The following is a 27,558-nucleotide window of genomic DNA, read 5'->3' on the forward strand; positions in this document are numbered from 1 at the left end:
AAGCATGCATGTAGTAGTTACTATATACAGTTCCATCCATGGAAGCTCACAGCCCCAAAGACGGCATCAGGCACGCACGAGGTACGAAGTACGATGTAACTAGTAGCCGGACAAGCCTGCTGAAAAGACGGCCGGACTGGAGACCCTTGAATCTCGGGGAGCGGGTCCACGGCGGGCGGGATCGTCAGGGCAATCCCTCCGCTTACCTGAGATTTGAGGTTCAAGGTTCTACTATGCTGTGCGTCCTCCGGGGGCGCGGCGGCCGGGGCCGGAGGAAGTGGAGCCCGAGGTGCTTTATAGGTGGATTTCGTTTGGACGGACATGGATGGCATTTCCAATGATGGAGGATATTGTCCAGGACTCCCTGGTGGCGGCTGCGCCGAGGCTCGGGACTCGAGGCGTGATGGTCATCGAGGGCAGCCCGGTTTGTCGGCAAGGCGGCGGCGGCAGCAGCAGCAGCAAGAAGCCAGCCCGGCCCAGCAATCCATGGCCCCGCCGGAGCCGAAAAGCCATCCTCAGCCCAGTTGGTGGATCGATGTTGGCGGCCATGCGCGGTGGCTTGCAGGCGAGTGGCGGTGGTGGTGATGCGCCTCGTGGCTTGTCGTCCCACCCACTTGGATCCCCCCCCCCCCCTCCCCCCTGCAGGCGTGCTCTGGGATTTTATTTTATGATTTGAGTTGCTGATGTCATGGACAGACTACAGCCCCCGCGGACGGAATGGGGGGGCATTTGAATTGGCCTGTGCTTATCTCTCGCCTTCTCTGGAGTCTGGAGCACGCCCGTGGCCCATTTTCGTGCGAATTGGTCCGGGCCTCCGAGAAAGGCGTGGGTTCCGCCTGTTGGAAGACGGGCGGCGTTTTCAATCACTCCCGACGCGGGAAGTTCGCTCATCCATTTCCTCGGCAAATGGAGCGTCGTTAGTGATATGCCACGTTTGAAGTAGTCGTAGCTTTTGATACCCACTTACACACACACACGCACGCACACCACCTCGGGGACAGGATGATTCCACACACCCCGGGCCCGCGCAGCCTCGTCACAGCATTTGTCATGCGAACAGGCCCTCCTCCGCTGCGGCCGGGGCATTGGAGCCGCTGTCGTCTCCATGGCTGTGGTGGTGCTCGTGGCTGGAGCTGGGCCACCACCGGCCGACGCGGAGGAGGAGGAGGCGACGGCGGCGGCGGCGGCATCGGCGACAGACGGCCGGGGGGAGAGCGCGGCGCGTCGTCGTCGTCGCCCGTGTCTTTGTCGTCGTCGATGAGACGCCGGCGGCCGCTACTGCTAGGTGTGCCCCGGGCCCTTTGCGTCATCGATAGCGCGGCGTTTGCTATAAACTCTGTGCCTGCTGCCGCGGCGGCGGGAGTCGCGCGACAGCAGAAGCAGCTATCCCGACAATTGCAACAGCAGCAAAAACAACATCGTCGCTTTACTTTGTCTAGACATTTTCAGCTCGAGCCGCATCGGCCATCCAGACCACGGCGGAAACATAGCTCCCGGGTTGTGGTTCTTTTCGGAGTCGCCCTAGCAGCAGCAGCAGCAGCAGCAACAACACCACTCGTGTCATCGTCGACGCCAGCTACCATGTCGGCCGAGCTCATCCCGTCCAACCCGGCCGACGTCATGGTCATCCGGAACGTGACGCCCAACGTGGCCACGTTTTCGGTGCCGTTTCTGCGCTTTGGCAAGATTAAGATTGGCGGTCGAGGGACTGTCGGTACGTGTCATTGCCATCGTCGTCGTCATTGTCGTCGTCGTCATCCTTGCAAAGTGTCTTCCTTTTTCACTGACAGTTGTCCCACACAGTCAAGCTCAGCTCGGGCGCGCTGGCCGTCTTCTCGCCCACGGCGCTGACCGACGACGTCAAGGCCAAGGTGGCGGAGATGGGCGGGCAGGTGGCGTACATTGTCGCGCTCGACTTTGAGCACCACATCTTCATCTCCGAGTGGTCCAAGGCGTACCCGGGGGCCAAGCTGGTGGGCGTCGAGGGCCTGCAGGAGAAGCGCGACAAGGCGGCGGCGGCGGGCGGCGACGCCAAGATCGGGACGGAGCGCTTCGACGTCGTCTTCACAAAGGCCAACAAGCGGGAGACGCGCATCGGGGCCGACTTTGACGTCGACTTTGACTACGAGTACGTCGACGGCCACCCCAACCTGGAGCTCGTCTTCCTCTACCGGCCCGACCGCGTCCTCGTCGAGGCCGACCTGCTCTTCAACCTGCCCGCCACCGAGCAGTACAGCCGCGTGCCCGAGGCCGAGCGCAACAAGAGCGGCGGCGGCCTCGTCGAGCGCATCTTCCTCGGCGCCCAGGGCAAGAAGGGCGAGGAGCCCACCTGGGTCCGCCGCGCCAACTGGTATCTGTCCAAGGACCGCGCGAGCCTGACGGAGAGCGTCAAGCGCATCGCCGCCTGGGACTTTGACACGGTCGTCCCGTGCCACGGCGACACCCTCGAGGGCGACGGCAAGGAGGTGTTTGTCAACGTTTTCAAGTGGCACATTGAGGGCAAGAAGTGATGCTGTCGTTGTCGTTGATCTCGTTGTGTTTCGACTGATCTTGTGTGGTGTGTCACTGTATTGTGCTGTGTCTACGTTTTGGGTTGTGCTGCTGCGAGAGATACCACTGGCGGGGGGGCGGGCCGGAGTTGGCGAGAGGGTCCGTTGTTGCGTTTCAATTTGTACTCGCGGGGACGATTGAGCCCGGAAAATAATCACGAGTGAGGTGATAGTTATAATACCACTTTATAGACTTGCTTTTGGCGACCGCATCAGCCTCGCAGGATGTGCGTCGAGGTCTTGCCGTGCGCTGTGCTGCAGAAGCTACCTACCGACAAGCTCCTCCAACCAACCCCAGCTCCAGCTCCAGCTCCAGCTGCTGGCTGCCTGGGCACCTCACCTCCACTGATGAGCCGGTGGGTGATCCACTGGAGGGGTCAACTGCAATGGAGGCTCCTGGGCACAGCTCCAGCTGCAGCTCCGCCAGGCGCCAGCGCATCACCTCTCGAACTTGCCTCCATGCATCCATCAAGTCAACTGCCCGCACCGCCATCACCAGCGTCCATTGGGACAGCTCGCAGTCCCCTCCATCACCTGCCCTCACCACCCCCCGCCCTCACCAGCACCCGCCCTTTGTGACGACTTCGCGTGCGCCTCGCCTCTACGTCTCCCAGAATGACATGAGGCTCGCTCCGCCGCCGCCGCCGCCGCCGTCACCATGACCGACTACGGGAGGATGGACCCCTTCTCCTTTGCGGGCTCCAAGGATGTCGACCACCCCATAAGCGTTCGCATGTACGGTGCCCTCGGCTCCAATTCCACGGCGTCGCTGACTTGCCGCGTCTAGAATGAACCTCGAGGGAGACGAGCCGCCCGTCAAGTACTCTACGCTGCTCGACCGACCCGATCTGCGACATGTTGGATCAAACACGAGGTGAGCCGCCCTCGACGTGGCCCATCGCGACTCGGCCTCGGCAGAATGCTGACCGTCCAGCCCGCACTCCGATCTCTTCGTGACCGTCCAGGTCTGGGCGGGATCCAAGCCGCTCACCGTCCCGGTACAGACAGCGTACAAGGCGTTTCGATCGGAGAGAAAGTACGTCGTGCCCTGCCCAGCGCTGCCTTGGCACCAACCGTCAAGTTTCGTACCATGCTGACCGCGTAGCAGATGGAACGAATGGCTTGAATTGCCCATATCGTACAGACAACTGCCGGCCAACGCCCGCCTGGCCATCACGATATGGGACCTGTCGCCCACGGGCGGCAAGCACGCCTCCGACCACGCCATCCCCTTTGGCGGCACCACCCTACCCATGTTTGACGCGGAGAACCAGGTCCAAAAGGGCCGCCAAAAGTGCCTCGTGCACCGGCACAAGCACGCCGACGGCACCGACAGCTCTCGCACGCCAGCCCTCGTTTCGGCTCGGAGGCGCCCGGGGTCTCAGGGCGGCGACGCGGCCGTCCTCGACAAGGACGCCGAGGAGCTCGACAGGATGGAGAAGCTCTTCAAGAAGCACGAGATGGGCGAGATCCCGCGCGTCGACTGGCTCGACCAGATGGTCTTTCGCAGCTTCGAGAAGCGCGGGCTGCAGGCGGCCAAGTCGTCCATGAAGATGCTTCAGCGCCAGCGCGCGCTCAACGGCGACGGTAACAATGCGGGCTCTGGCGACGACGACGACGACGACGACACCGTCGACGACGACGACACCGTCGACGACGGCCGCGCCGGCACCTCGACCTTCTTGCTCAACGTCGAGCTGCCGCGCTTCGATTTCCCCGTCGTCTTTGCCGACCACGAGTACGATCCGCCACCGATATCATCGTTGCAGTCGCTCTCCCTGTCGCAGGGTAACCTCGCTCAGCACCAGCCCCAGGTCCAGTTCGGCCCGGGCATCAACGCCCTGGGCGAGAGCTCCGACGGCTTTGGCTCCCGCCTCGTCAAGGTGTACGACCCCGAGGTCGGCCAGCGGGACAACCCGGCCGAGGCCAAGCACCGCCGGCTCTTCCGAAGCTCCCACCGCCACGGCATCCTGGACAAGGACCTCAAGCCCAACGCCAAGGTCCGCGACGAGCTCAACGTCATCATGGCGTACTCGCCCACGCACGTCCTGTCGCCCGAAGAAGCGGATCTGGTCTGGAAATTTAGGTATCACCTGACCCGCGACAAGAGGGCGCTGACCAAGTTCGTCAAGTCGGTCAACTGGAGCGACCAGAGCGAGTCCAAGCAGGCGATCCAGGTCCTCGGCCGCTGGACCGAGATTGACGTCGACGACGCCCTCGAGCTGCTCGGCCCGTCGTTTGACAACCCCGCCGTGCGCTCATACGCCGTGGACCGCCTGCGCAAGGCCGACGACGAGGAGCTGCTCCTGTACCTGCTGCAGCTGGTGCAGGCCCTCAAGTACGAGCACATCTCCGCCGACGCCGACCACGAGGGCACCCACGACTCGTCGCTCGCGCGCTTCCTGATCCAGCGCGCCGCGGCCAACTTCAAGCTCGGCAACTACTTTTACTGGTACCTGATGGTCGAGTGCGACGACCACAGCCCCGAGCAGGGCGTGGACAACCGAAACGTCTACCGCAAGGTCGCGTACGACTTCATGGCCGAGCTCGTCGTCCAGCCCGGCGGCGCCGAGGACCGCAAGACGCTCCTCCGGCAGGCCGAGATGATGGCCATCCTGGCCAAGATCGCCGCCGAGGTCAAGCTCTCCAACGAGTCCATTGCCAAAAAAGTGGACCGGGTCAAGGGCTTCCTCGCGGACCCCAAGAACGAGCTCGTCGCCATCGACCCGCCGCTGCCGTTCCCGCTGGACCCGTCGGTCAAGGTCACGGGCGTCGTGCCCGACCAGGTCATGGTCTTCAAGTCGTCCCTGAACCCCATCAAGTGCACCTTCAAGACGGTCGGCGGGAGCACCTATCCCATCATATACAAGCTGGGCGACGACCTGAGGCAGGACCAGCTCGTGATACAAATCATCACCCTCATGGATCAGCTCCTGCAGAAGGAGAACCTGGACCTGAAGCTTTCCCCGTACAAGATTCTCGCGACGAGCACGACGGCCGGCGCGTCCCAGTTCGTGCAGTCGCAGAGCCTCTCGAGCATCGTCAACAAGTTCAAGGCCAACCCGGCCCTGGCGTACCTGCGCCACCACAACCCCGACGACCGCCAGCCGCTGGGCGTGCGCCAGGAGACGCTCGATACGTACGTCAAGTCGTGCGCGGGCTATTGCGTCATTACCTACATCCTCGGCGTCGGCGACCGCCACCTCGACAACCTCCTGCTCGCGCCCGACGGCCACTTTTTCCACGCCGACTTCGGCTTTATCCTGGGCCGCGACCCCAAGCCCTTTGCGCCCGTCATGAAGCTGTCCAAGGAGATGGTCGAGTGCATGGGGGGCGTCAACTCGGAGCACTACCAAAAGTTCAGGCAGCACTGCTTCATGGCCTACACGGCCCTGCGCAAGTCGTCCAACCTGATCCTCAACCTCTTTAGCCTCATGGTGCACGCTAACATCCCCGACATACGTCTCGAGCCGGACAAGGCCGTCATGAAGGTGCGCGAGCGGTTCCACCTGGAGCTCAGCGAGGAGGAGGCCATTGTGTACTTTGGCAACGTCATCGACGGCACGCTCACGGCCTTTGCGCCCGTCGTCATCGACAAGCTCCACGAGTGGGCGCAGGCGCTCCGGGCCTGAGGGCGGCCGACCGCGGGTATTTTCTCTATAGACACGACCGTCGCGCCAAGAATAGCACAGCACTTGAAATGCAACTCAAGAGACCGCCCTGCTTGGACTCCAGCCGTGCCAAGTTATACTTTGCCCTACTCATTGCCTTTTCGCGCTTCGCCAACTGTCGTGCCGCCGAGCAGAGCGACTTGAGGCGCTCTATGACACAAGACACTGTGCTAGGGGGCTCTGCCATGTTGTTTGGCTGGGACGCCTGACCAGAGCCGCCCCCCGTCTTGCGCCGTCCGTCAACGCCATCTCCTAGTGCAAAGCCAACCCCTTATCAAGACGCACCAAGCTCCAACTCTGTTGCGTCGCTCGACTTCACAACGTGCAGTCTCCCCGAAAATAAACAATGAGAGATGGAGCGTGTTGTGTTGACAAGGTCCTAGCGGCTGGATGGATGGCATATAAGCGAAAATGCCTGGCATTCTCTCCCTGTCCCTCAACTTGCACCTTACACTGCATCTGACATCCCCGACACGACACCCGACAACCTGCTCTCGTCATCTGCTAGAGAACTCTACAAGCTGTTTCGATTCAGAAGAGTCTTCTTTTCATACGACAATTTGCAAAGTTGTCTCGCCCCCCCGCCATCTTCCTCAGACGAACCCCCTTTCCTGTCCCTCACGTACTGTGCGCAGCTTCCTCGCCATGAGCTGCCTCTATTTCCCCCCTCCCCTGGGAGGCTGCATGCCGCGGTCCTCTCCGAGAAGACTGCTGCCCCAGCAGCGGCCCGCCGACGGCGCGGCCAAGAGGACAACAACTTGGTCCTCGCATCGCAACATCCCCCGGCCCATCTCCACGCTTTACTACTTGCCTGACTCCGATGACCATCGCTCGGCCGGCACGGAGGCCTACCTCAAGATGTTCCCCTACCACGCGCAGCCCAGCTACCAATACACATGGCGGCATCCGGCCGGGGTGTACTTGGACGCGGAGACGTGCCTCGCCTGGGGCGTCCAGCGCCGCGCCTTCACGCCGGAGACGACGGCCGCGCTGCGGGCACTGCTCCGGGACTGCCGGAAGTTTCGCACCAATGTCCGCTCACCGGACCTGGAGAACGGCAGCTGGAGTGTCTACACGCTCATGATGGCGGCCAGGAGGGTCATCACCAAGGCCCGGCGGGAGCAGACGTACTGGCGGGTGCTGGACCAGCTGTCGCGGCTGGAGTGGGACAACCTGCGCGCGCGGTACCTGCCGCTCTCCATGTGCGACTCGGACCGGGCCATGTCGCAGTGGAGCTCGCTCATGCCGTACGTGTGCACCATCCTCGGCGAGGTGACGCGGGAGCGGTGGCAGTTCGAGACGTGGCGGGACGCCGTCGGGGAAGGGCACCACCTCACGGACGAAGCGTTGCTGCAGGCCCCGTCTCGCCGCTGGAACCGGATGCTGCTCAAGGTGGCCAAGTACTCGTACCAGGTGAGGATGTACGCCGGGCGCGCTCTGCCGTGGCCGTTTGCGCGCATCATGCGCGTCCTCGAGGACACGCACTCGCGCATCCACGAGTACCAGCGGGTCGGCACGTTCCTCAGCGCGCCGCTGCTGCATCGCGTCCACCCTGTCGAGGCGGCCTTGATCGTCGCCCGCGACATCTACCTGGCCGGCCGCGTACCGCCCCGGCACGAGCCGCAGGAGGTGCAGGCGATTCGCAAAAGGGCCCTCGCGCACGCATCGAGGCTGCTGTATCGGGTGGTGCTGTCCGAGGCCGGGGTGCCGATCGCGCTCTTCTTCAGGGGCGATGACGGCAAGCCCGAGGCGTTTGCGCCCAACAGCGCGCAATGCCGGGCCGTCATCACTGCCAAAGAGTGGCCGGCCGTCCCGCTCGCGAGGATCATCGACGGAGAGCTCATCGACCTACAGCAGGTGCGGGTGGAGTCTCGCTTCGGCTCGAAGACGTACATGCTATGCTTCGCAGGTGAAGACATGGAAACCCGTTACGTGATCGATGCCGTGTGGAAGGACAACATTCTACGTTTCCGTTTACAGCACGGTAACTTCCCCTGGGAGACCAACCCGCTGGCGGAGCTGATGGGCAACCACGCGACGGGACACGGGATGCTCAACGCCAACGACGCCAACCAGGACGACCACGGCAATGATGACGATCACCAGAACTACCACCACAATCAGGTGTCTTGGGAGGCGGAGACGCAGTCTTCGGGGTACATGTCTGCGCGCTGGGACGGCTATGTGGGCTGCCACCACGAGGTCGGGGACCTGCCGTACGACGACGAGATCGAGCCCAAGCTCGAGAACAAGCAGGCGCAGCCGGTTCCGCGCCCGCCCATGTGCCTACCGCGGCGCGTCAACGAGGCGGTGCACGCATGGCTGGAGCACGTGGAGAAGATGGGGCCCGACGGCGCGGGGACGGGATGGATCGCGGGGCAGCGGCCGCCCGCCGGGGAGGCGTTGGAGGAAAGCGAGGACGACGAGAGCGAGGAGGACAGATGGTGGAGATGGCAGTGCGAGGGCGCTGGCGGCAAGTGGGAGGAGGAAGATGAGGATGAGGATGAAGAGGAAGATGAGCAAGAGGAAGAGGATGCGTCAGGCGAGGACGTGGATGGTTATTATGGTTACAGCGGGGGTGAAGACTGGACGGAGAGCGATGAGGATCTTGAGGGCAGTTGGGCCCTCGCCGGCGACCATGACGAGGAGGGCAATGACGCCGACGATGAGGAGGAGGAGGAGGAGGAGGGCCACGGAGTGGGGGGCCCTTTGGTGATCATTTGAGGAGCCGCACGGCCATGACGAGCAGGACGAGCGAGGGCGCTGCACACTCGCACTCTATCCGCGCACCGCCCACGGCAGCAGCAGCAGGAGGAAGAGCCTGTCCTCCGCTGGACATTGTTTCAACTCTGCCATCCTCCGCCGGCGGTCGAGCGACAGGCACAATCTCTGAGGCTTTTATCCATCGCGGGTTTTGATCCAGAGACAAACAGGTCACACATCAAAGGCCGCCGCCTCGTCCTTCTCTCTGGCCCCTCCCTGAAGTTGACGACGACGACGACGACGACGACAAAGATATAAGCAACGCATCATTACCAACACTGCCATTGCCATTGGCAGACATACACGCACACTCACTCACGCACGTACGCACGCACGTTCGCATGTTCGCATGTTCGCATGCTCGCACGCACGTCTATCAGGACAACCATACATACTGTTACATACCTGTTTCCTTCTTTCTCTCTTTTTATCACGCACACTCTTTCTCGCTCTCTCTTTCTCTCTCACACAGTCTCTCACACATACTCTCTCTCGCTCTCGCTCTATCTGTCGCTCTCTCTTCGGCACTGCGTTGCACCGCGCCGCCAGGGACATCATCACTATCATCATCATCACCACCACCACCACTACTACTACAATTCCCCTTCGTCACCCAGGGGCAACTACGACTCGCGCCAGGCAGTCAGACGACACGCTTGCTCTACATCACGACATGTGCGACGACTTTACAGACTACGAGCTGTGCCTGCTGTTTTACCCGGTGCTCATCTGGGCGGTGCTGGGCTTGGACCCCGGGTGGATCATCTTTTTTAGCCTGCGGTGGCTGATTACGGTGCCGTACGTGGACTGACGAGGAGGAGGTGGTGGTTGTTGGTATTTGTTGGTCGGTGACATGGTCTGGCGGCCTGATTTGTTGACCTTGACTATGTAGGGCCTCATCTTGGCCGGCTGCGCGGTTCCATCGACCGGTTTCTTGCGGTCTTGGGCTTCCTTGTATGTTATGAGGAGGGTCTTGATTATCGCCGGACTGGGTACTGGGGTGGCGGCTATTACACTGGAGTTCATTAAAATATCTAAAAAAGACACCACTCAGGTATCGCCAAACACGTAGACCCCCTTGCCTTGCCTGAACCCCTCGAGGCCGCGCTGCGCCGCGTTCCGCAGCGTGGCCTCATCCGTGTCCCAGTCCCACCGGACCTCGTCGACGGGCGCGTCGCGGAACTTGCCCTCGCGCATGAGGCCCAGGATGTCGGCCACCATGTGCCGCCTGCCGACCACGTCCTGCTGGTTCCACCGGGAGAGCCAGAAGCCGACGAAGCGGACGTCCTTGAAGATGAGCAGGCCGACGGGGAGGGCGACGGGCTGCTTGGCCATGCCGCCGTACGAGACGAGCGTGGCGCCGTCGCCCAGGGAGCGGGCGAGCGCCGTGGCCGACTTGCCGCCGACGCAGTTGAGGCCGAGGCCGACCTGCTCGCGGCCCTTGCGCGTCAGCTCTGCGAGCCGGTCCTTCCACCCGCGGGACAGGAACTCGGACTCGGCCACGACCACGTCGGCGCCGAGGCCCCGTAGCTCGTCCTTGAGCGCGTCCGTGGCCTCGGCCGTGTCGCGGTCGCGGATGACGTTGATGCTGCGCAGGCCCCACAGCTTGCCGAACTGGATGGCGGCCCTGCCGACGCCCGAGTTGGCGCCGTTCTGGATGAACCACTGGCCGGACCCGACCTCGAGCGGGCGCATGCCGAGCCCGGCCTTGACGCCGGCGCTGGGGCCGTAGGACCGCAGGATGCGGTACGCGGTGCAGGGGTTCACGCTGACGAGGGACACCTGCGTCGGCGTCAGGCCCTCCTTGTCCACCTTGAGCAGCTCGTCGGCCCCGAAGACGGCGTGCGTCCGCCAGGTGCCGATCTGCGAGGCGGCGGGGATGACCCAGTCGCCCCTTTTGAGCTCCGACGAGGGGCTGCCGGCGGAGAGGACCTCGAAGACGCCCTCGTTGCCGGGCACGGCCGACGGCTCGGCGGTGCCGATGAGGGACGTGAGGGGCTGCTTGGAGCCATACGTGCCCTGGATGGTGTTGACGTCGGCCGGGTTGATGGGGGCGGCGAGGCAGCGGACGAGGACCGACGTCGAGGGGATGGAGGGGGAGATGGAGTGCGTGTGAAGCCTGCCGGGGGAGTCAGTCAGTCAGCAAAGGGGAGCTCGAGCGCTTGCCCAACGCGCGAGAGAGAGGGGCGTCAATGGCACCACGCACTTGAGAACGTCGGCGGGCTCGCCGTTGTTGGAGTAGACGAGGGCCTTGGCCTGGGTGTAGCCGTACGGACCCGACCTGTGCCGGACGGCGGTCCGGGGGAGGTGCGGCTGCGGATGCGGCCGCAGCAGCGTCGTCGCCGTCTCAGCCGCGGCCCGGCAGTGGAGGGCGGCAGCCGGCCGCGCAAGGCCCGACGACGACGGCAGCCGGAGCGGCGGGCCCAGGATGCGAGAGCTGGCCATTGTCGAGACGAGACAAGATGAGACGGGAGCCGATGCGGCGAGGGATTGGTGGCTTGCGGCTCCGGAGTCGAGGTTTGCCGCAGCTCGTGTCGGCGCGCGTCGGCCCCAGTTGGTAGGCGCAGCTCCAGCGATGACGTTGCCGTGTTGCCGGTGCGGCGTGCTGGGATGGGTACCCAAGTTTGTGGTGTGCCGACGCTCGCGGCACAAGTATACTGGAAACTCCCCTGCTTCGTGCTCAAGCCACACCAGCCGCCAAGCAAGGGCAACGCCTGAGCACCAGCCTGAGCACCAGCGCAGCGGCGGAATTCGGCGCAACGAAAAGCCGTACATATTACCTACCCAGACCTCCCACAGTGGACGAGAGGCCGCCCAGTGCCCAGCCAGGGTCTGCTCCAGCGCTGCACCTCCACCTCCACCTCCACTGGCGGGGGTTTGCGAGTCTTTGTGTCGCTCGTTGTCTTGACCTGTCGTCGTCGCCTGAGACGGGGGGAAAACGCCAAGCCGGCTCGGCTTCCCTCTCTCCCCTCGCCGTCGCCCCCCTCCTCGTCACCCCCTCGCTCGACGGGCCAGAGAATTTACAACGTGTGCGCGGACGGGGCTGCTTGATAGGTACGCCGGGTCTCGCCAGCCCTCGCACCCCAACGCCGGCCACCCGACTCGGTATCCCGTCTGGGAAGGAAGCAAGCAGAGCCCGTGGCCGCTTCGGCGCCGACACCGACGCGGGACGCCGTGGGGCTGCGGAAGGGGGGGGGGGGCAGGCTGTTGATGTCATGTCCGCGTGGCACCCACCGCCCACTCACCCCCAGTTAAAGAGAACGAAACGGTCGGTCAGACGAGCCTAGTCAACTCGAGTCGTGGACAGGCCTGCCAAGCACCTCGCAGCCGCGCGTTTGGTGGCAACTCGAGGGGGGGGGGACTCAGGGAGAGCCGCGGCGCCGCAAGCAGTGGGCGTCTGGCTTTGGGTGCAGCAGCCCGCCCAGTGGTTAGGACGACTGTCTTCAGTGGAGATGGGCGCCCGTCGCTCGCGTTAAGATTCTGACGTTCAGCCAATTTCTGGCTAATGGCGAGCCAAGGCGGAAAAGCTTGATCTGGGTCCAAGTGGGCTCTGGGCGACGCCGCCGCCCTCGTTGGTGGCCGGATCCTGTGGACGCCGCCTGGTTGGGTGTGAGGAGGTGCAGTGGTTGACGCCCCGAGGCAACGGAACGAACCTCTGGTGCTCGACAGCGGAACGGGCTTGCCTCTGGACAGCGAGCAATGGAATAAGGTAGGTAGCGACGCAGCGACAGCGGCTGGGCCTGCAGCAGTCTCCGTGGGTGGTCCGCCATTATCCCACCCCAGTCCCCGTAGTCAGGGGTGCGCCGACATGGGAGCGGGCCAATGGCAGGCGCTCCGCATTTCTTGGCCCAACACCTGGGACTCGGTCGCCGCAGATCCTCCTAGTCCTGAGTCTTTGACTCTGGCGATTTGCGCCGCTGGGGCTGCTGGTGCTGGTGCTGGTGCTGGCGCTGGTGCCGCTGCACGGGTGGCGGCGGCGGCGCGAGCACATACACACACACACGCACGGAGATGGACGGTACGTAGAGAGAGACGCGCACACACACCACACCTCTCCCTCACTCTCACACACGCTGGCGCAATGCCAAGCATCTCGCGCCCGCGCGACAATCCACTTGGCACAAGCCGTCGCCCGTTCGTCCTGGCAGGCATGGCAGTCGCCAGGTCAGTCAGTCTCTGCGCGGCACTCGAAATCGCCGTGCGCCGTCCTCCTCCCGTCCCCGGTCGCCCGCCCGCCCTTGTCTCCCCCGGCCTTGCTTGTTGCTGCTGCTACTACTACTACTACTACTACTACTACTCCTGGTAGTCCTCCTACCTCCACCACCACGCGGCCAACCTCCTTCCCCCAACTCACACCATCCATTGTTGGCTCTATCCCCGCCTGTTCGTTGCCGTCTGTCCTTCCGTTGTCGTCGCTCCTCTTCTCGGCCTCACCAAGATCTCGCCATGACCTCTTGACGCTGCTCAACCCTCACCACGAGTAGTCTCCTCATTCCTCCCTCTCTCTGCCTGGCCGTGAGACACCGACGAAGAGAGTACTCCCCCCAACCGACCGACGGACCCCGGGGGCCCAACAACGCCTCGTGCGCCCGACTGCCCCGTGCGCGTGCGCGCCTCACCCCTCCAAAGAGACGTCCCGTCGATCTGCTGCTCCCGCCGCCCGGGGGGCCACTGCCACCGCCATGGTCAAGCTGCAGATGCACGACGGGCCGGCGCCCTCGTCGAGGAGACGGCACTTTCTCTGGGCCGCCGTCCTGATAGCCGTCACCTGCGTCTTCTGGTTCCGCCACCTCCTCTACATCTCGTGGACGCTGACGACGCTGCGGGCCAGCTGGCGCAACGACGCCGACGACTTTATCCTCTCCGAGGCACACGACAACTTCGACGTCACCTTTACAAACTACACGCGCAACCAGCTCTCCGCCGCCCCCTACGAGGACGTGGTGCCACCCATCCTGCACCACATCGCCCTTGGCACGACCAAGGACCAATGGCGCGAGTCGTGGCAGGAGGCGGTCCAGAGCTGCCTCGACCTCCACCCGGGCTGGAAGTCCTATCAGTGGACCGACGACGACGCGGCCGCCCTGGTGGCGGACAAGTTCCCCGAGCTGCGCGACATGTGGGAGAACTACCGCTACCCCATTGAGCGCATCGACGCGCTGCGCTACATGGTGCTCTACGAGTACGGCGGCGTCATCCTCGACATGGACATCAAGTGCCGGAGCTCGCTGGGCCCGCTGCGCCGCTTCGGCTTCGTCGCGCCCGAGGCCTACCCGACGGGCTTCTCCATCAGCTTCATGATGGCGGCCAAGGCCAACGCCTTCATCGGCGAGATCCTGCGCAACCTGCCCGTCTACGACAAGCACTGGTTCGGCCTGCCGTACGCCACCGTCATGTTCAGCACGGGCGGCCACTTTGCCTCGGTCGTCCACACCAACCAGCCCGACCGCGCCAACTTTAAGATTCTGCCGGGGCCGCTGCATAGCCTCAACGGCCGCGTCGTGACGCCCCTGTTCGAGCACCTCGGGAGCTCGTCGTGGCACTCGTACGACGCGCAGCTCATCACGGCGGTCGGGGCGCGGGCGAACCTGATCTTTTTCTTTTGCGTGGGCATGGCGCTGGCCCTTTTCATGAGGAGGCGCATCATTCGCCGGCTACGGACGATGTAGGGAAGAAGGCGACATGTTAATACAAGAGAGACGGAGACGGGGCGCATGTACATAGGCACCGCCGCACCGCTTGCCGCGATGACACGACATAGCATAATTGAACAAAAATGACAACTGAGAATGTATGCGCGCGAGGGGCAGTGACATGGCTTCATTTCGTGTGTAGTCGGGCGAGGGCGCTTCCAGTCGGTGGCGGATGGTCGCGTGAGTGCCCCCGATGGACGCGCTTATTCCCGTGCCAGGGCCGTGCTGCGGTCGCCCGTGGCAGCTCGACCGGCCGATACGTACGGAGGAAAGCAGCTGGCCGCTCAGCTCAGCTTACGCTCGGCCGAAGCGTCTGCTAGCCCGGCGCCCGCTGGTGGTACTAGGTAGGTAATCCGCGTGGGCAAAAAAAAAAAAAAAAAAAAAGGAGAGAATGCGAATGCGACGCAAAATGAGGCTGGTTTGGGCAAGTCGGTCGATGCACGGCGGAGACGTCGCCGCCGCCGCCGCCGCCGCCGCGCTGCCCACGGACTTTATATATGAGGCGCAGGTCATGTATAATTAACGTGGATGTAACCGCAGTTTTAGTAGTATGCACACCTGGCGCATGGTCCGGTCCGGACTCCGGAGTTTTATGTTGCCCCACCGTGGTGGTATCGAGCCCCTTTTCGGCAATTGAGTGACGAACGTACTCTGTAGGTGGAGTGAGTGGCTTATGACAAGTGGCTGCTGTCATGCAAGTTGCAAGGTGACTACATACGTACGTCGTGCTCGCAGACGGAGCGAGCACACGGCAATAATAGGTTAGTATGTCGTTCATCTGGCCGGTCTTTCAAACTTTCGTGTCGGATAGTCACGTGGATACACCAAGGCAATGAGAAGGTCAAACGTGGGCAATTCGGCTTTGTCGAGACATCTTTTGGCCAATGTCTGCGTGCCCCGTCTACAGCACCTGTTGTTGATACGTGGCTACGCAGGCAGCGCACGCACAAAACGCACCGGGACTTTGTACGGCAGGATTGAAGCTGTCACTTTGCGGCCTCATGTACAGATGGAAGCAGGTATTTCATGTATTCTCTAATCGTGAAGATTGAGTGTACTTCTACATGGCTTGCCTTTTAATCTCCGGTAAAGACAGTATCGGGTGAGTTGGTATTCTCTTGTCGAGCTTGTTCCGAGGCGACCGTCTCTTGAAAGACATTCGTTCGTGCAGCGGCTTAGTTGCTCGAGGGCCGGCATGGAGGCTGTGCCTACGTAAGAGGTGAGCTTTTTGCAATGTACACGACACTAAAATTCTGGAGGAACCTACCTCTTTCTCGCGCTATTACGAGTCCAACACCTTAGCATGTATTTCTCATGACCGTCGATCTGCGCTAGTAGTAAACTTACAATCTTCTTTTCGATGAGTTATGAGCCCAGTTAGCCGTTGATCTATTATTGAGCTTTCGCAGCAGGGCAGAAATAAAAAGTCTTTTACCTCTTCGAGACGTTTCCCCTCGTAGGGATCATAGGAACAGAAATTGGGAGCCCCTGGCATGAGGACAACGGGTTCTCTGCAGTCCCAGCACCATAGCTCTTCCGTGAAGTTACCCGCCTTGATCATTGCAAGCAGTTCATTCTCGCCGCGACCATCCTTCTGGAGTAGTTCATAGGGAGGGTGGTTTTTGCAGCCACCATCGCCGCATTCCAAGCTTGTTGAGCATCCGGACCTTGGTTGGAGGCCTCGCTGCGAGAGCGACGGAGGAGCAGCCGTAGCCGTCCCAATGGCAAGGGCGTAGAGTGCAGCGGAAGCCTTCATGGTGGATAAGGGCAGGCAATATCCGTGCATAGCTGCCAAGTAGGGGGGCCGCTATTATGCTCTTTTGACTTTCAAACGACAGAGGGCGCAACGCCGTAATGAGGAAAGTTATTCGCACGGCTATTGACATTTGCTATTCGCGCTACAGCAGCACAACAGTGTGCCTGCCTCGACACATGGTAGCCGACGCCTCTCAACGCTGCATCGCGCCGGCACGAAGCAGCTGCCGCATGAGGCCGTTAAATAGCGCTCTCTCTCCCGGGCCCCCCGACTAGAGAGAGACCTGGATCTCAACCTATTTTCTCAAGGCGCCCGACCCGACGAGCCGCCTGCTGCTGCCAACGATGCTGGTGGATTGGATCTCTTTATAGACCGCAACGCCCGGCGGCGCTGCTTGAGGCCGGCCGACGGCGTCCGTGACCTTTGGCCTCGCAGTCGTCGTCGGCATCTGGCAGGGGCGCGTGCATCCGGACCAGACTGGAGTCACTGGACCGAAGCAACTGGCCCCGTTGGCATGAGATTGGCAGGAAAACTACGGAAATGCAATTTTCCAGCGAATTAGCTGCGTTGTGACGAAGTCACTCAAGAGAGATGTCGGCATGTGTTTGCGGCGCGTGGCTGCCCATGCATCCCATGCCTGCCCACACGTCCGAAATGGCCGGCGTGGCATGGCATGGGGGTGGGGGCGGGCCGAGAGAAATAAATGCCCGTGGAACGGTCATGCCAATAGCATAGAATCATGCTAATAGCACGACCTCTACGAAGTATGTGTACGTACTCGGGCATAGCGACCCGGGGGGGGGGGCTGCGCATCCATGCGTCGGGCCGGGGAACCTCACCTCACGTCACTTGTTCGGCGTCAGGGCGGGCGGCGAGCGCGGACACATAAGCGACGGCTACGACAATGACGCCGCGTACGTAACCGCGCCGATGGCAGATACATACGTGCGTTCGTGCAGAGACGGGAATATGGTGGCGCCTTTTCCTTGACCGCTGACGAACTGGGGGGCGGCACGGAGCTGAGGGCGCATGTCGAGACTTGGGTCGGGAGGCGGCCGGGCACGGCCTCTGTGGCTTGCACGGCACTTTACCGATGTGGCGGGACGCCTTCGAGGTGCTGTCCGAGGCGGCGCTACAATTTACGTGCTGTTTTCTTGGACAAGTCTGCCCGGTACGAAGCACGGGCGTCAGATGCCTAGCCGTTGGAGGGCAATACCGTGCCCCGTGCGGCTTAAGCTCGCGGTATATGGATGCTGGGTCCTGGACGTACGTACAAAGTACGAGGGATCAAGTATGTACGAGGGCGTATGGAGGGTGAGTGCATTGGACGTTGTAGAGAGAGGTGAAACGCGCAATGACAATGGGCCCGTACATTTCCGTCGTATCACGCCCGTATATGGACAGACGTCTGCAACATATATTCGCAGTCAGTAATACTTGCTTGGGGCGCGGACGCGGGCATTACCAGATCCGGAATCTGATCCATATCCCATCGTCAGCACGGCGCGCAGCCAGAATATGCACGAAGGGTGTGAGGATGGGCTCCACCCCTGCCAAGGGCGAACGGTCCGTGGGCCGGCCGGGCCTCGGATGCGTGCGTGCGGGAGCGGCGCCGTGGCGACGGAGCAGCGTATCTCGCACCTACGGACCAAGCGCCAACTTGCAACGAAACTACTCCGTACATACGTAGTAGATGGCTTTCCCATCTGGGTCGGCTCGTCTGCTGTGCTTTCATGGTCGTCGGCTCAAGCCTGGATTCCCAAACGCACCCACCACCAGTGCCGCACCACACCACACCACAATGCCCTGCTTCCCGTTCCCGCGCCGGATCGCGCCCAATCGGGGACCCGTGAGGCGTGCGGCGGCGCTTCCACGTGCGTTGCATCGGCATGGGCGGGTGGGCCGGCGCATCAGACGGACCGCTGGGCACCACTAGTACTACCTCAGGCGAACGGCAGATGAGAGTTTTGAGTTGCTCAGTACGGTGGTACGGAGTACATACATACAAGGTGCACACATACTTCGTACATATAGTATTCGGTCGTGCAGGGTGCGGCACGGGGCCCCCAATGGCAATGCCGTGCCCGGCCGGCATCCCTGGATATTCTCCGAGCACCGAACAGCGGGCGCACAGCGCATAGGGGGCTGAATCTTCAATGCCGCCCAGCGTGCGTGTGTGCATGGGCAGGGCGAACGGGCGGGAACGTAGGCAGACGACGAGGTGGCGGCGGCGGCGGCGTGCATGAGGGCGGCAAGGGGGGGGCGAGCTCTGCTTTTGTGACATGTCTGCCAGCTTGTTCTGTGCGGCGGCGGGGATTTGCTTTTCGATGGGTGGACAAGTGGTGAGGTGTGCTGTGCTGTGCTGTTGCTCGCCCACCTCAATTGCTTTTAATCGTTAGCGGGGGGGTCTGAGAGCTGACGCGCAGCCCGCGAACGGCTCCTTTTTGGGGATCCGATGGTCTGAGGTGAGAAACAGCGGAAGGGCTGGGGGCGGGGCGGGGTTGCATCATTAAAGAAGAAGGAACAGGGCGATGCGTTTGGGGTTCGTTTGTTGGCGACGAGGGGCCGGACAGAAGAACGAAAGGTACTGTAGGTGGGACGGATACAGACGACAGCGCATGCATGTATGCGCATATGCATCAGACGGACACCATGTCTGTGGTTTTGGCGGCGCTGTCATGTCGTCCCGTCTCGGTCGGTCTCGAGAGCCGCCGCGAGCTGCGTGCTGCCAGTTGACCTGACTGCCCGACGCCCAGGCCCAGGGGAAACACCGCCTGGACGCCAAGGCAGCGACCGTGAACCTGCAGACGAACGAGCGGCAGCTGTCGTGCCACCCGAGATGCCACCACCAATCTACAAAGCTGCTGCAACGTGTGGTCATCATTGTCGCCTAACAATAAACCTCGTCATCTCGCGCAGTCTATTTGCCCCTCCCCTCGTGCGGATGCTGCCATGGCACGAGGACTTGGGTCGCGCGCAACTTTACCACGGTGGCAAACACAAACGCCCCTCTCTCTCAGGGACCAGCAGGCGCCACCACCACTTCAGGGCCGCAAGGGACGGGAGCGTGCCCACTCTCTTATTAGGTTATGGGCGGCCGTGGACGGACCGGTTAGAGGTTGCTGCTGCTAGCACCTCAGGGCTCGGGTACTGCCGCTGTGACGCCTGTGTGACTTCTGCGTCGAAGGCGTCGGATCCAATCGAGGGAGCCTGGAGCACGGCCGCGCGCAGAGGCCGGCCCTTAGAGTGGAGCGGCCCCCGCCCAGCCTCTCCTGCCGACCCCTGCTCCGCCGCCACGCCCGCCGCAGCAACCACTGTACCTGTAACTTGCCCTACTACCATCGTCGGTGCCGGCCATCTCAAGACCCTGCGCCGTCGTTGCGAGGTCAGCATCAATGGCGACTTGATTACGCGTCGGCGACGAGCTGGCCGGCGCGGTGCCTGTTCAACCAAGTAAGGACAGCTGCACTGTCCGGACGCTTCCCCCGGCGAGCACCCCCTGGTACCACCGTAGGTACCTGCCCCGCCGCTGCCGAATTGGCCGGCCGCCAACAGCCCAGTGCAGTGGACAGGACACGGTAGGTGCCTGCCTTATCTGGGTTGTCGATGCGCTGCAGACTTTCTGAGGTGGTGGCACCCACCCACGGCGCAGCACCTACCCTGCCTTGACTGCCCTACCCAACCACCACCAACCTCGAGGCAGGCGTGCCTGGCCGCGTTAGTGACGGCTCTCGCCCCTGACGCCGTACGTGCTGCAGCACAGCGCACGCACGACCTTTGTCCATGGATCATCCCATCTCCTGCTTCTCCTGCTTCCTAATCCTCCTCATCCTCCTTCTCCTCTCCTCATCCTCGACCTCGACCTCGACGGTCGCTTTCGCCCATCATCAATCACCCCAGGATCCCACCACCTCAATTGACGCGCACACGTGCGCTGCCGCCCCGAGTGTCCTGGCCATCTTCATACCCCTGGCACCTGGCCTGTGCCCCTCATCTCGTCAAGGCCCCCGTCGTCGTCGACGCCGCCCCGGCTGCTCTCCTCCGTCTCACCCTTCTCGGTCTCTCCCTTTGCAGCGCCCACCGAGCCGGGAACTGCATCCCAGGCACTGGCAGCAGCACCCGTGCCACGCAGCGCCACCACCGCCCAACCCCCGACTCAGACGACGTCCACTGGAGATCCCGGTCAGGATCCAGAAAGCCACCTCCTCCCTGGGGCAGAAGCCACGAACCGACAGAACCCTGCACGGTCGCTCGCTGCGCAATCTGTACGAAGCAATCCATCCATCCATCCGGCTGCTCCAGTTTTCCGACCCGACCCCCGGGCTCTTCATCACGCATCAATCCAGCTGTTGCTCGCCTCCTGAATCGTCGCCTGCCGTCGTCAATCCCGTGCGGAGCTTGGACTCTTGCTTGCGTTGCTCAATTCGCTTCCTGCGTCGACCCAGCATCGCATCGTCGACCGCCTTCCGCACCTGGCCTGCCCACGTCGACGTGCCCTTGGTTTGCAGCCGTCTTGTCTCACTGCCCACCGACCACCCCCCCGGGGTCCCCTAGCCGACTCGTTCCTTTGTTCGTTTCCTCGACACGACGGATCCGTCGTCTCCCTCTGTTTTCTTTCCAGCCCGCATCGACCACTCGTCGCTCTCGCCCGCTCCCGCCGACGCCCGCCGCTCCGTCCCATCATTTCCTCCCCGTATCCATTGTGCAGAGCGGTCCGCCGAATCGAATCGCCCATGATGCCTTCTCGCCTCAGCAACGGGGCCTCGCAAACCAAGTTCGAGCTGCCCGCCCTCAACCTCGACTTTGGCAGCATCACCGACGGCACAAACATCCCCCCACCGCCCGCCTCCCCCCTTCAGGAGGTGCCCACGCCGCCTCAGACCCCGCCGGCCGACAAGAAGGAGCCTGCCGTCGCAGCAGCCGCCACCGCCACCGCCGCCAAGGCCGCAGCTCCCAACGGGACTGCCAACGGGGGCTCTGACAAGCCCATCGCTTCCACACCACCAAATGGTAATCTCGCCGGAACCAAGCGGCCCGCCGATGAGCCGCCCCTGAGCCCCGCTGGGTCCGGCCGCCAGGGCAGCCTCCGCAGGCTGTTTAGTAGGAATATGCTGAACGCTAGTTATACAGAGGGCCGATCGCCCCTGACGGCCAACGGCTCCGTCACCAACCTGCCCCGACCTGAGAGCCGTGGCGCCTCGAGCATCGTCGACGACCGCAAGTCTAAGCGAAGCAGCGGATGGTTCCGGCGCCTACGCGGCGGCGACTCCAAGCGGTCCAGCCTCATCTTCGAGGACGCCTCGACCACGACAACGGCCCCTTCTCCGAAGAAACCCTCTGGCCCGCCGCCCCCGATGATCCCAGAGCTCGCCGACCTCGAAAAGGACGACGGAGGCCTCGGCCACGACATGTTTAAGAATATCAAATAGCCTGCGCCTGCCAAGTCGAGGCGCGGCGGCCGATGCAGCACGACATCGTGCAAGAGAACCCCTCTCTTCTTAGCTGGACGAGCCACGACGCCTCCGACGCGAACCAGGTTTTCTCATCAACTTTCATCTTTAACTCCCCCCTTCTTTAGCAACCCTCTATCATTGAACTTATCGAGTCTGTCGGCACCAGAGCCGGAAGCACGCGCACGCGGCCGTGGAGCCAGAAGGGGGAACGAGTCAGGGCACGCCAGGGACGTGCGAGAGCAAGAGGAGTGGCTAATCAAGATACCCAGCTCTTTTCCGAGCTCATTCATCTGACGTGTGGCCGTTTTGCGTTTTGTCCTTGCCGATGCACTTGTCTCGGCACGCTGCGGCATCTTCATCTGCGACCATTCGCCGCGAGAGGATGGCGCCACGTCGGACCGCGGCAGGGCATTATTTTCGGGGGGCGGAGGAGCGGACCGGACGCGGTCTTGGACGCGGAGAAGGACTATTATATTGGCTCACAGGGGGCATTGTGTCTATTTGAGTGCAGGTTTTGGACCATGGAGAGAGCAGTTTGGCAGAAGCTAGTCCCCAGCGTGGCAGGCGGTGGCTTGCACGGGCGTGGGCGACGCAATGTCTTTATATAAACGACGAGCTTTGGCGCGGGCAATTTACTGATGCACTAGCCACAAACGACTCTCATTGCGGCTGCATGTGTTGATTGCTGATGGACAGACTGTCTGCTTTGTGAGGGCGACTGCGGTGGTGGACTCTCCCGGTCCTCTCCTCGAACATACATGTAGAGGGGTTGTCACGATGGCCACGCGGTGGGTCATGATCTACATGTACTATTTGACTACTGACCGGTCTGCCCAGACAGCCCGCGTGCGGACACTTCCAAGCCTTCGCGCCGCCAAAGCCGCGGCTTCGCACCCCCACGACCCGCTTAGACGGCAAACTGGTTGGAGGCGAGCTTCTCGGCCAGCAGCTGGACCTCGCTGCGCAGGGCGGGGAGCATCTGGTCGAGGGCCTCGGGAGGGTCGGCGTTGAAGAGGGGCACGACGCGGGAGCCCGAGTGGAGGACCTCGAGGATGGTGCCGTCGCCGAGGGCCGGGTCGACGACGAGGCGGAGCATGGCACGGGCGACGTCGGACGCGGGGAGCCAGTTGACGGTGCCGCTGGCGAGGTTGGCCTTGGAGGGGTCGTTGTCGAAGATGGGCGTCTGCGAGCGGTCAGCCGGGGCCGCGAGGAGTGCGAAAGAAAGGGGAGGGGGGGGGGGTTCGATCTGGGGAAAGGAGCGCCCCATTGGGAGTGCCAAGGTGGGATAAGAGGAGAGAGAACGTCGACTGGGGGTCAAGGCGGGACAAAGGGGACAGGAAACGTCGCACCTTGACAGCGCCCGGGGCGACGGCACCGAAGCGAACGCCCACAGCGTCCCGCAGCATGCCCATGGAGCGGACGAAGCCGTGCAGGCCATACTTGCTGGCAAAGTAGAGCGGGTAGGCGGGGGAGGCGGTGTGGCCAGCGATGCTGCTCACGGCGACAAAGGTAGGGGGGTGGCGGTGGTGGTGGTGGTTGTTGTTGTTGTGACCGTTGGGCGTCGTCCCATTCGCGGCGGGGGCGGTGGTAGCAGTATTGGCGGCGACGGTGGCAGCAGTCATGCCGTTGCGCGTCCAGTGCGCGAGGGCGAGCTGGGCGAGGCGGATGGGGTGGACGAGGTTGATGGAGAGGGCGGCAAAGGCGCCAGGCTCTGCGGCCGCGTCGTCGCGCGAGGGGGAGAGCGGGTTGGAGTCGGTGCGCGGGGGGCTCCAGAAGGTGGACCAGGGGGGCTCGAAGATTCCCGCGCCGGCGACGACGATGGTGAGGGTGTGGGGGAAGGTGGTGGCGGCGAAGGAGAAGAGGGAGGTGAGCTGGGGGAAGGAGGAGACGTCGGTGCGGTGGAAGAGGGCGCGGGGGCGTTGCTGCTGCTGCGATGGGGGCGGCGGCGGCGGCGACGGGAGGGGGGAGGAGGAGGAAGATGTTGTTGACGTTGTTGTTGCAGAAGAAGAAGAAGCAGGGGGAGGAGGGGAAGAAGAAGAAAAAGCAGGAGAAGAAGGGGTGTACTGGTCGACGAGGGCTTGGGCTTCGGGCTGGAGGGCGAGGTCGCCGATGATGACGGAGCAGCCGCTCTCGAGGAGGAGGCGGGCGAAGGCGAGGTTGATGCCTGGAGACGGAGCCGAGTTAGAGGGGTCGTGCTATGGACGGTATTATGATGTGGAAGGGGGACGGGGGAGGAGGAGGAGGAGGAGGAGGAGGAGGAAGTAAACGAGGATGGGAAAGTGGACGAGAGCGAGCAAGAGCAAGTCTAGGGGCCCGTACCTGAACCAGCGCCGGTGATGAGGGCGGCCTTGCCCCGGATGACGTCGTCCATGGACATGGTGGACGGTAGACGGTGGACTATAATCCAGGGTTGCACTCGTGTTATGCTGCTGGCTTGTCTAGAGCAGACGGATGGTGGTACACGACAGAAGAGCACGCGAGATGTCGTTCGGCTTATATGTATTCATAGATAGGCAGGACCGTAGAGTAGGCATGCATGCTGCCCCACGTTCATCGTCCTGTTCAGCTAGTATCGAGTCCTCGTCTAGTCTTCTAGACGGTGGCACCGCATCCCCTCCTCCAGATTGTCCAAAAGGGGAGACGGGGGGGCGCTCAGCCGGGAAGTTGCTTGCGACGGGCATCGTGACACGGCATGGTGGGCTGCTACCTATCCATCTACTGTACAGTATACGTATTATTAACATTGACTTTGGGGGACTCCACCTCGCATGCGTTTGATGGTCGGTCTATAGTGCAGGCTTGCTACGTCAGTAACTGCTGGTGTACAATCTGTGTCACCTCATCTCGAGCTGGCTGGGACAACTGCCACCCACACCCTTCCGAATCTCGGTCCACGCTATCGTATCGATGCGACCTCGCTACTTGCCGTCAGCCGCTCCGGGGTCCCTTCTCTGCGCCTGGGGCGGACGGTTCATGCGTCGCGGGGGTGTCACAGGCCGCCGCCGACGCTGCCGGTGGCGAATGGCCGGTCGCAGCAGCACCCGCGGTTGTCTTGCCGCTGGGCCCCTCTCCGTCTCTGGCTCTGCCTCGTGAGGAGGAGGAGGGGGAGGGCAACAAGGAGGAGGGGGACGACGGGGATGAGGAGCGGCAACCGCGCACGTCCTCGGGCCGGCCAGGGCGGCACGCCCACGCGTCGACATGGGCGAGCGTCTCGCGGGACCAGAGGCGCGGCATGACGGTGAGGCGGAGCGGCACGAGGGCGACGACGAGGAGCGGGAAGGCGGGCGCGGCGACGGTGAGGGTGACGCCGAAGACGAGCGCCGTGAGGAGCAGCTGCGCGGCGGTGAAGGCGTGGACGCCGCGCCACGAGACCTTGCCGTTGCCGTTGCCGCTGTCGAGCGGAGGCAGGGCCGACGGGGGCGTGACGAGGTGCCCGACGCGCGCGAGCATCGGGTTGGCCCGCAGCGACTGGTACGCCATGAAGAGGAACAGCCCCGCGAGGACCGACGTGGGCGTCAGCCCGAGCACGCGCTGCAGGGGCGGGGCGATGAAGGCCAGGATGAGGGCGGCCTGGAGGAGCGGCGAGTAGCGCTGCTCGTGCGTGCGCGTGCGCGTGCGTGCCGCGGGTGGCGATGGGGATGGTGGTGGTGGTGATGGTGGTGATGGTGGTGATGGTGTTGACGAGGCCGCGGGGCGCACGGGCTGCTGCTGCTCTGGATCATCGACGCCCCGAGGCACGTCACTCCTCTCCTCCTCCTCCCCCTCCTCGTCATCATCATCGTCATCATCGCCGTCGACAGCATCGCCACGGCCATCGACACGACGGTACAGCAGCGACTCGGTGTGCAGCGGCGCCTGCGGCAGCAACCCGTTGGCAGGCGGGATGCCCACGACGCCGCACACGGCCGTCGTCAGGCCCAGCAGCGCCACGTCCCACGCGAACCCGCCGGGCTTGCGGACGCCGTACCGGCCGCGGCTCGCGCAGATGATGCTGCTGATCTCGTGGTCGAAGAAGAAGAGCACCGTGACGATGGCCCCCGGCACCGCCGCCAGGAACACCCACCCGACGGGCAGCCGCCAGAACTCGACGACGAAGCCCCCGCGCGCGGGCCACGCCGACGGCCGCAGCGACTCGCCCTGCACCTCGAGCCGCGCGTGGTCCAGTGCCACGAGGTCGCCCACGTGCGGCACGCCCACCCAGAGCAGCACCGACAGCGCGGCCGCGTACTCGCCCAGCCCGACGCGCAGCCAGCGCGGGAGGAGCGGCGCCCACGACGACGGTGCCGTCGAGAGCAGCACGGCGAGCAGGCAGGTGCCCGCGGCGCCGAGCACGGCGTAGAGGAACGGCGCGAGGGCCGCCTCGATGCCCTCGCCGCCGTTGTCCGGGCCCAAGGAGGAGGAGGTGGCGGCGCGGGAGCGGGCGCGTGCGTGCTCCCGCTGCAGCTCCAGCGCCGCCTTGTGCACGTAGATGACGCTGTTGAGCAGCGAAAAGATGTCGGCGCTAAAGTGCGTCACGTACCGCATCGTCCAGTCGTGCGCGTTGAGCGCCGCTAGCAGCACGTGCATCCATCCGGCGTGGATGAGCGTCCAGGCCATGAGCGCCAGGAAGTCGACCTGCATATGGCAAACGCCCCCATCGTGTAAGTGTCCTTTGCTTTGGACTAATAGAAGACGAGTGAGGAGGAAGAGAAGAGGGGACGGCACCTACCTGGAAGCGCGTCTCGCACAGCTTGTAAATGTTCTCGGCGAGGACGGCAAACGGGCCCGTCACGCCCAGGATGGTCAGGGGCTGCGCCGAGAATCTGGGGGGGCAAATAGACGACCATGATGATGAGCTCGACAAACCCTCCCAGATCGCGACAAGGGGAGAGAAGAAATTCATCTACACTTACACGGCAAACACGACGCCGCACAGCCCCGTGCTGAGCACCACCTCGACCGTGCCCCATGACCGCCCCGTCTGCACCGCCAGGTCGCCCGCAAACGTGATGCCCGGCAGCAGGTTGGTGAAGAAGACGTACACGGCGCTCGCCACCACCTGCTGGTTGAAGACGGTCCAGTCCGACGGCCACCGCGCCCGCAGGCTGGCCGCGTCGCCGCGTAGCAGCCGGAACGGCCGCAGCGCGCCGTCCGGCCCAAAGTACCGCCCACGTCGTCGGCTCCGGCGGCTGCTGCTGCCGCGCGGGTCCGGCTCCTCGCCGACCGCCTCCGGGTCCTGCGTCCGAGGCCGCTTGCTTGGTGTCGCAGTTGGCTGCTGTGCTGGTGCATTGACGTCGACGTTGCTGCCGGAGTTCGTGCCACTGGCCCCGGGTGGTCGGGTCATGTCTGATGGTGTCCCGGTCACTCTCCCTTTTTCTCAATGGCTACCCCGAGACTCGGCGTTGCGGATGCCAAAGTCGCCCACCAAGCTCGAGCTCCCGCAATGAAGCCGTCAGCAACGCACAGGGAAGTGCGCATTCAACAACAGCTCGCTGTCTGTATCTCCAAGACACCGGCACCCCAGCGCGTCTCCTTCGTCCCCTTTATGTCGTGACGGACCTGGCCCCTCTCACACGCTGCACAGCTTTCGGCCAACCGACATCCACCACATTCAGGGCACGGCGAGCTCTCCAACCGTCGTGAGCCGCGCGCCATTGCCTCTTCTTGGGCGGCCGTGGCGGCGAGCCAAGCCCC

At 63.3% G+C, this 27,558-nt stretch overlaps 9 protein-coding genes across 9 annotated transcripts; 5 read left to right on the plus strand and 4 right to left on the minus strand.

The window, feature by feature from the left end:
- The first annotated feature begins 788 nt into the window (after positions 1–788).
- On the plus strand, positions 789–2,773 carry JDV02_009891 (uncharacterized protein). Its single transcript, XM_047991585.1, has 2 exons — positions 789–1,714; positions 1,804–2,773. Exons 1-2 carry the CDS (start codon positions 1,003–1,005, stop codon positions 2,508–2,510), a joined length of 1,419 nt encoding a protein of 472 aa, XP_047847597.1. The 5' UTR covers positions 789–1,002; the 3' UTR covers positions 2,511–2,773.
- A 434-nt stretch (positions 2,774–3,207) lies between these two features.
- VPS34 (Phosphatidylinositol 3-kinase) lies at positions 3,208–6,181 on the plus strand (the record flags this gene model as incomplete). The annotated part of the gene is made up of 4 exons (XM_047991586.1): positions 3,208–3,284; positions 3,337–3,423; positions 3,484–3,585; positions 3,658–6,181. The coding sequence occupies 4 exons, from the start codon at positions 3,208–3,210 to the stop codon at positions 6,179–6,181; spliced, it is 2,790 nt and encodes a 929-aa protein (XP_047847598.1).
- A 450-nt stretch (positions 6,182–6,631) lies between these two features.
- On the plus strand, positions 6,632–8,944 carry JDV02_009893 (uncharacterized protein; the record flags this gene model as incomplete). The annotated part of the gene is made up of 1 exon (XM_047991587.1): positions 6,632–8,944. One exon carries the CDS (start codon positions 6,632–6,634, stop codon positions 8,942–8,944), a length of 2,313 nt encoding a protein of 770 aa, XP_047847599.1.
- A 753-nt stretch (positions 8,945–9,697) lies between these two features.
- JDV02_009894 (uncharacterized protein) lies at positions 9,698–10,009 on the minus strand (the record flags this gene model as incomplete). The annotated part of the gene is made up of 1 exon (XM_047991588.1): positions 9,698–10,009. One exon carries the CDS (start codon positions 10,007–10,009, stop codon positions 9,698–9,700), a length of 312 nt encoding a protein of 103 aa, XP_047847600.1.
- Positions 10,010–10,033: 24 nt separating this feature from the next.
- ETR1 (Trans-2-enoyl-CoA reductase (NADPH)) lies at positions 10,034–11,428 on the minus strand (the record flags this gene model as incomplete). Its single annotated transcript, XM_047991589.1, has 2 exons — positions 10,034–11,102; positions 11,190–11,428. 2 exons carry the CDS (start codon positions 11,426–11,428, stop codon positions 10,034–10,036), a joined length of 1,308 nt encoding a protein of 435 aa, XP_047847601.1.
- A 949-nt stretch (positions 11,429–12,377) lies between these two features.
- JDV02_009896 (uncharacterized protein) lies at positions 12,378–14,773 on the plus strand. Its single transcript, XM_047991590.1, has one exon. The coding sequence runs from the start codon at positions 13,666–13,668 to the stop codon at positions 14,650–14,652; it is 987 nt and encodes a 328-aa protein (XP_047847602.1). The 5' UTR covers positions 12,378–13,665; the 3' UTR covers positions 14,653–14,773.
- A 6,392-nt stretch (positions 14,774–21,165) lies between these two features.
- On the plus strand, positions 21,166–21,861 carry JDV02_009897 (uncharacterized protein; the record flags this gene model as incomplete). Its single annotated transcript, XM_047991591.1, has 1 exon — positions 21,166–21,861. The coding sequence occupies one exon, from the start codon at positions 21,166–21,168 to the stop codon at positions 21,859–21,861; it is 696 nt and encodes a 231-aa protein (XP_047847603.1).
- Positions 21,862–22,792: 931 nt separating this feature from the next.
- On the minus strand, positions 22,793–24,262 carry JDV02_009898 (uncharacterized protein; the record flags this gene model as incomplete). Its single annotated transcript, XM_047991592.1, has 3 exons — positions 22,793–23,068; positions 23,235–24,049; positions 24,205–24,262. The coding sequence occupies 3 exons, from the start codon at positions 24,260–24,262 to the stop codon at positions 22,793–22,795; spliced, it is 1,149 nt and encodes a 382-aa protein (XP_047847604.1).
- A 551-nt stretch (positions 24,263–24,813) lies between these two features.
- JDV02_009899 (uncharacterized protein) lies at positions 24,814–27,381 on the minus strand (the record flags this gene model as incomplete). The annotated part of the gene is made up of 3 exons (XM_047991593.1): positions 26,778–27,381; positions 26,594–26,687; positions 24,814–26,499 (listed from the first exon to the last, which is right to left on the minus strand). The coding sequence occupies exons 1-3, from the start codon at positions 27,206–27,208 to the stop codon at positions 24,814–24,816; spliced, it is 2,211 nt and encodes a 736-aa protein (XP_047847605.1). The 5' UTR covers positions 27,209–27,381.
- Positions 27,382–27,558: the final 177 nt, after the last annotated feature.

The sequence above is a fragment of the Purpureocillium takamizusanense genome, chromosome 10 (genome assembly GCF_022605165.1).
Source record: "Purpureocillium takamizusanense chromosome 10, complete sequence".
NCBI classification, from domain to species: Eukaryota; Fungi; Ascomycota; class Sordariomycetes; order Hypocreales; family Ophiocordycipitaceae; genus Purpureocillium; species Purpureocillium takamizusanense.

What these genes read in the sequence shown, in the direction of transcription:
- JDV02_009891 (XM_047991585.1), top strand. Translation starts at nt 1,003, where the DNA reads ATGATTCCACACACCCCGGGCCCGCGCAGCCTCGTCACAGCATTTGTC. An exon ending in TGGCGGTCGAGGGACTGTCG is followed by an intron (nt 1,715 to 1,803) that starts GTACGTGTCATT and finishes TGTCCCACACAG; the next exon opens with TCAAGCTCAGCTCGGGCGCG.
- JDV02_009896 (XM_047991590.1), top strand. Translation starts at nt 13,666, where the DNA reads ATGGTCAAGCTGCAGATGCACGACGGGCCGGCGCCCTCGTCGAGGAGA.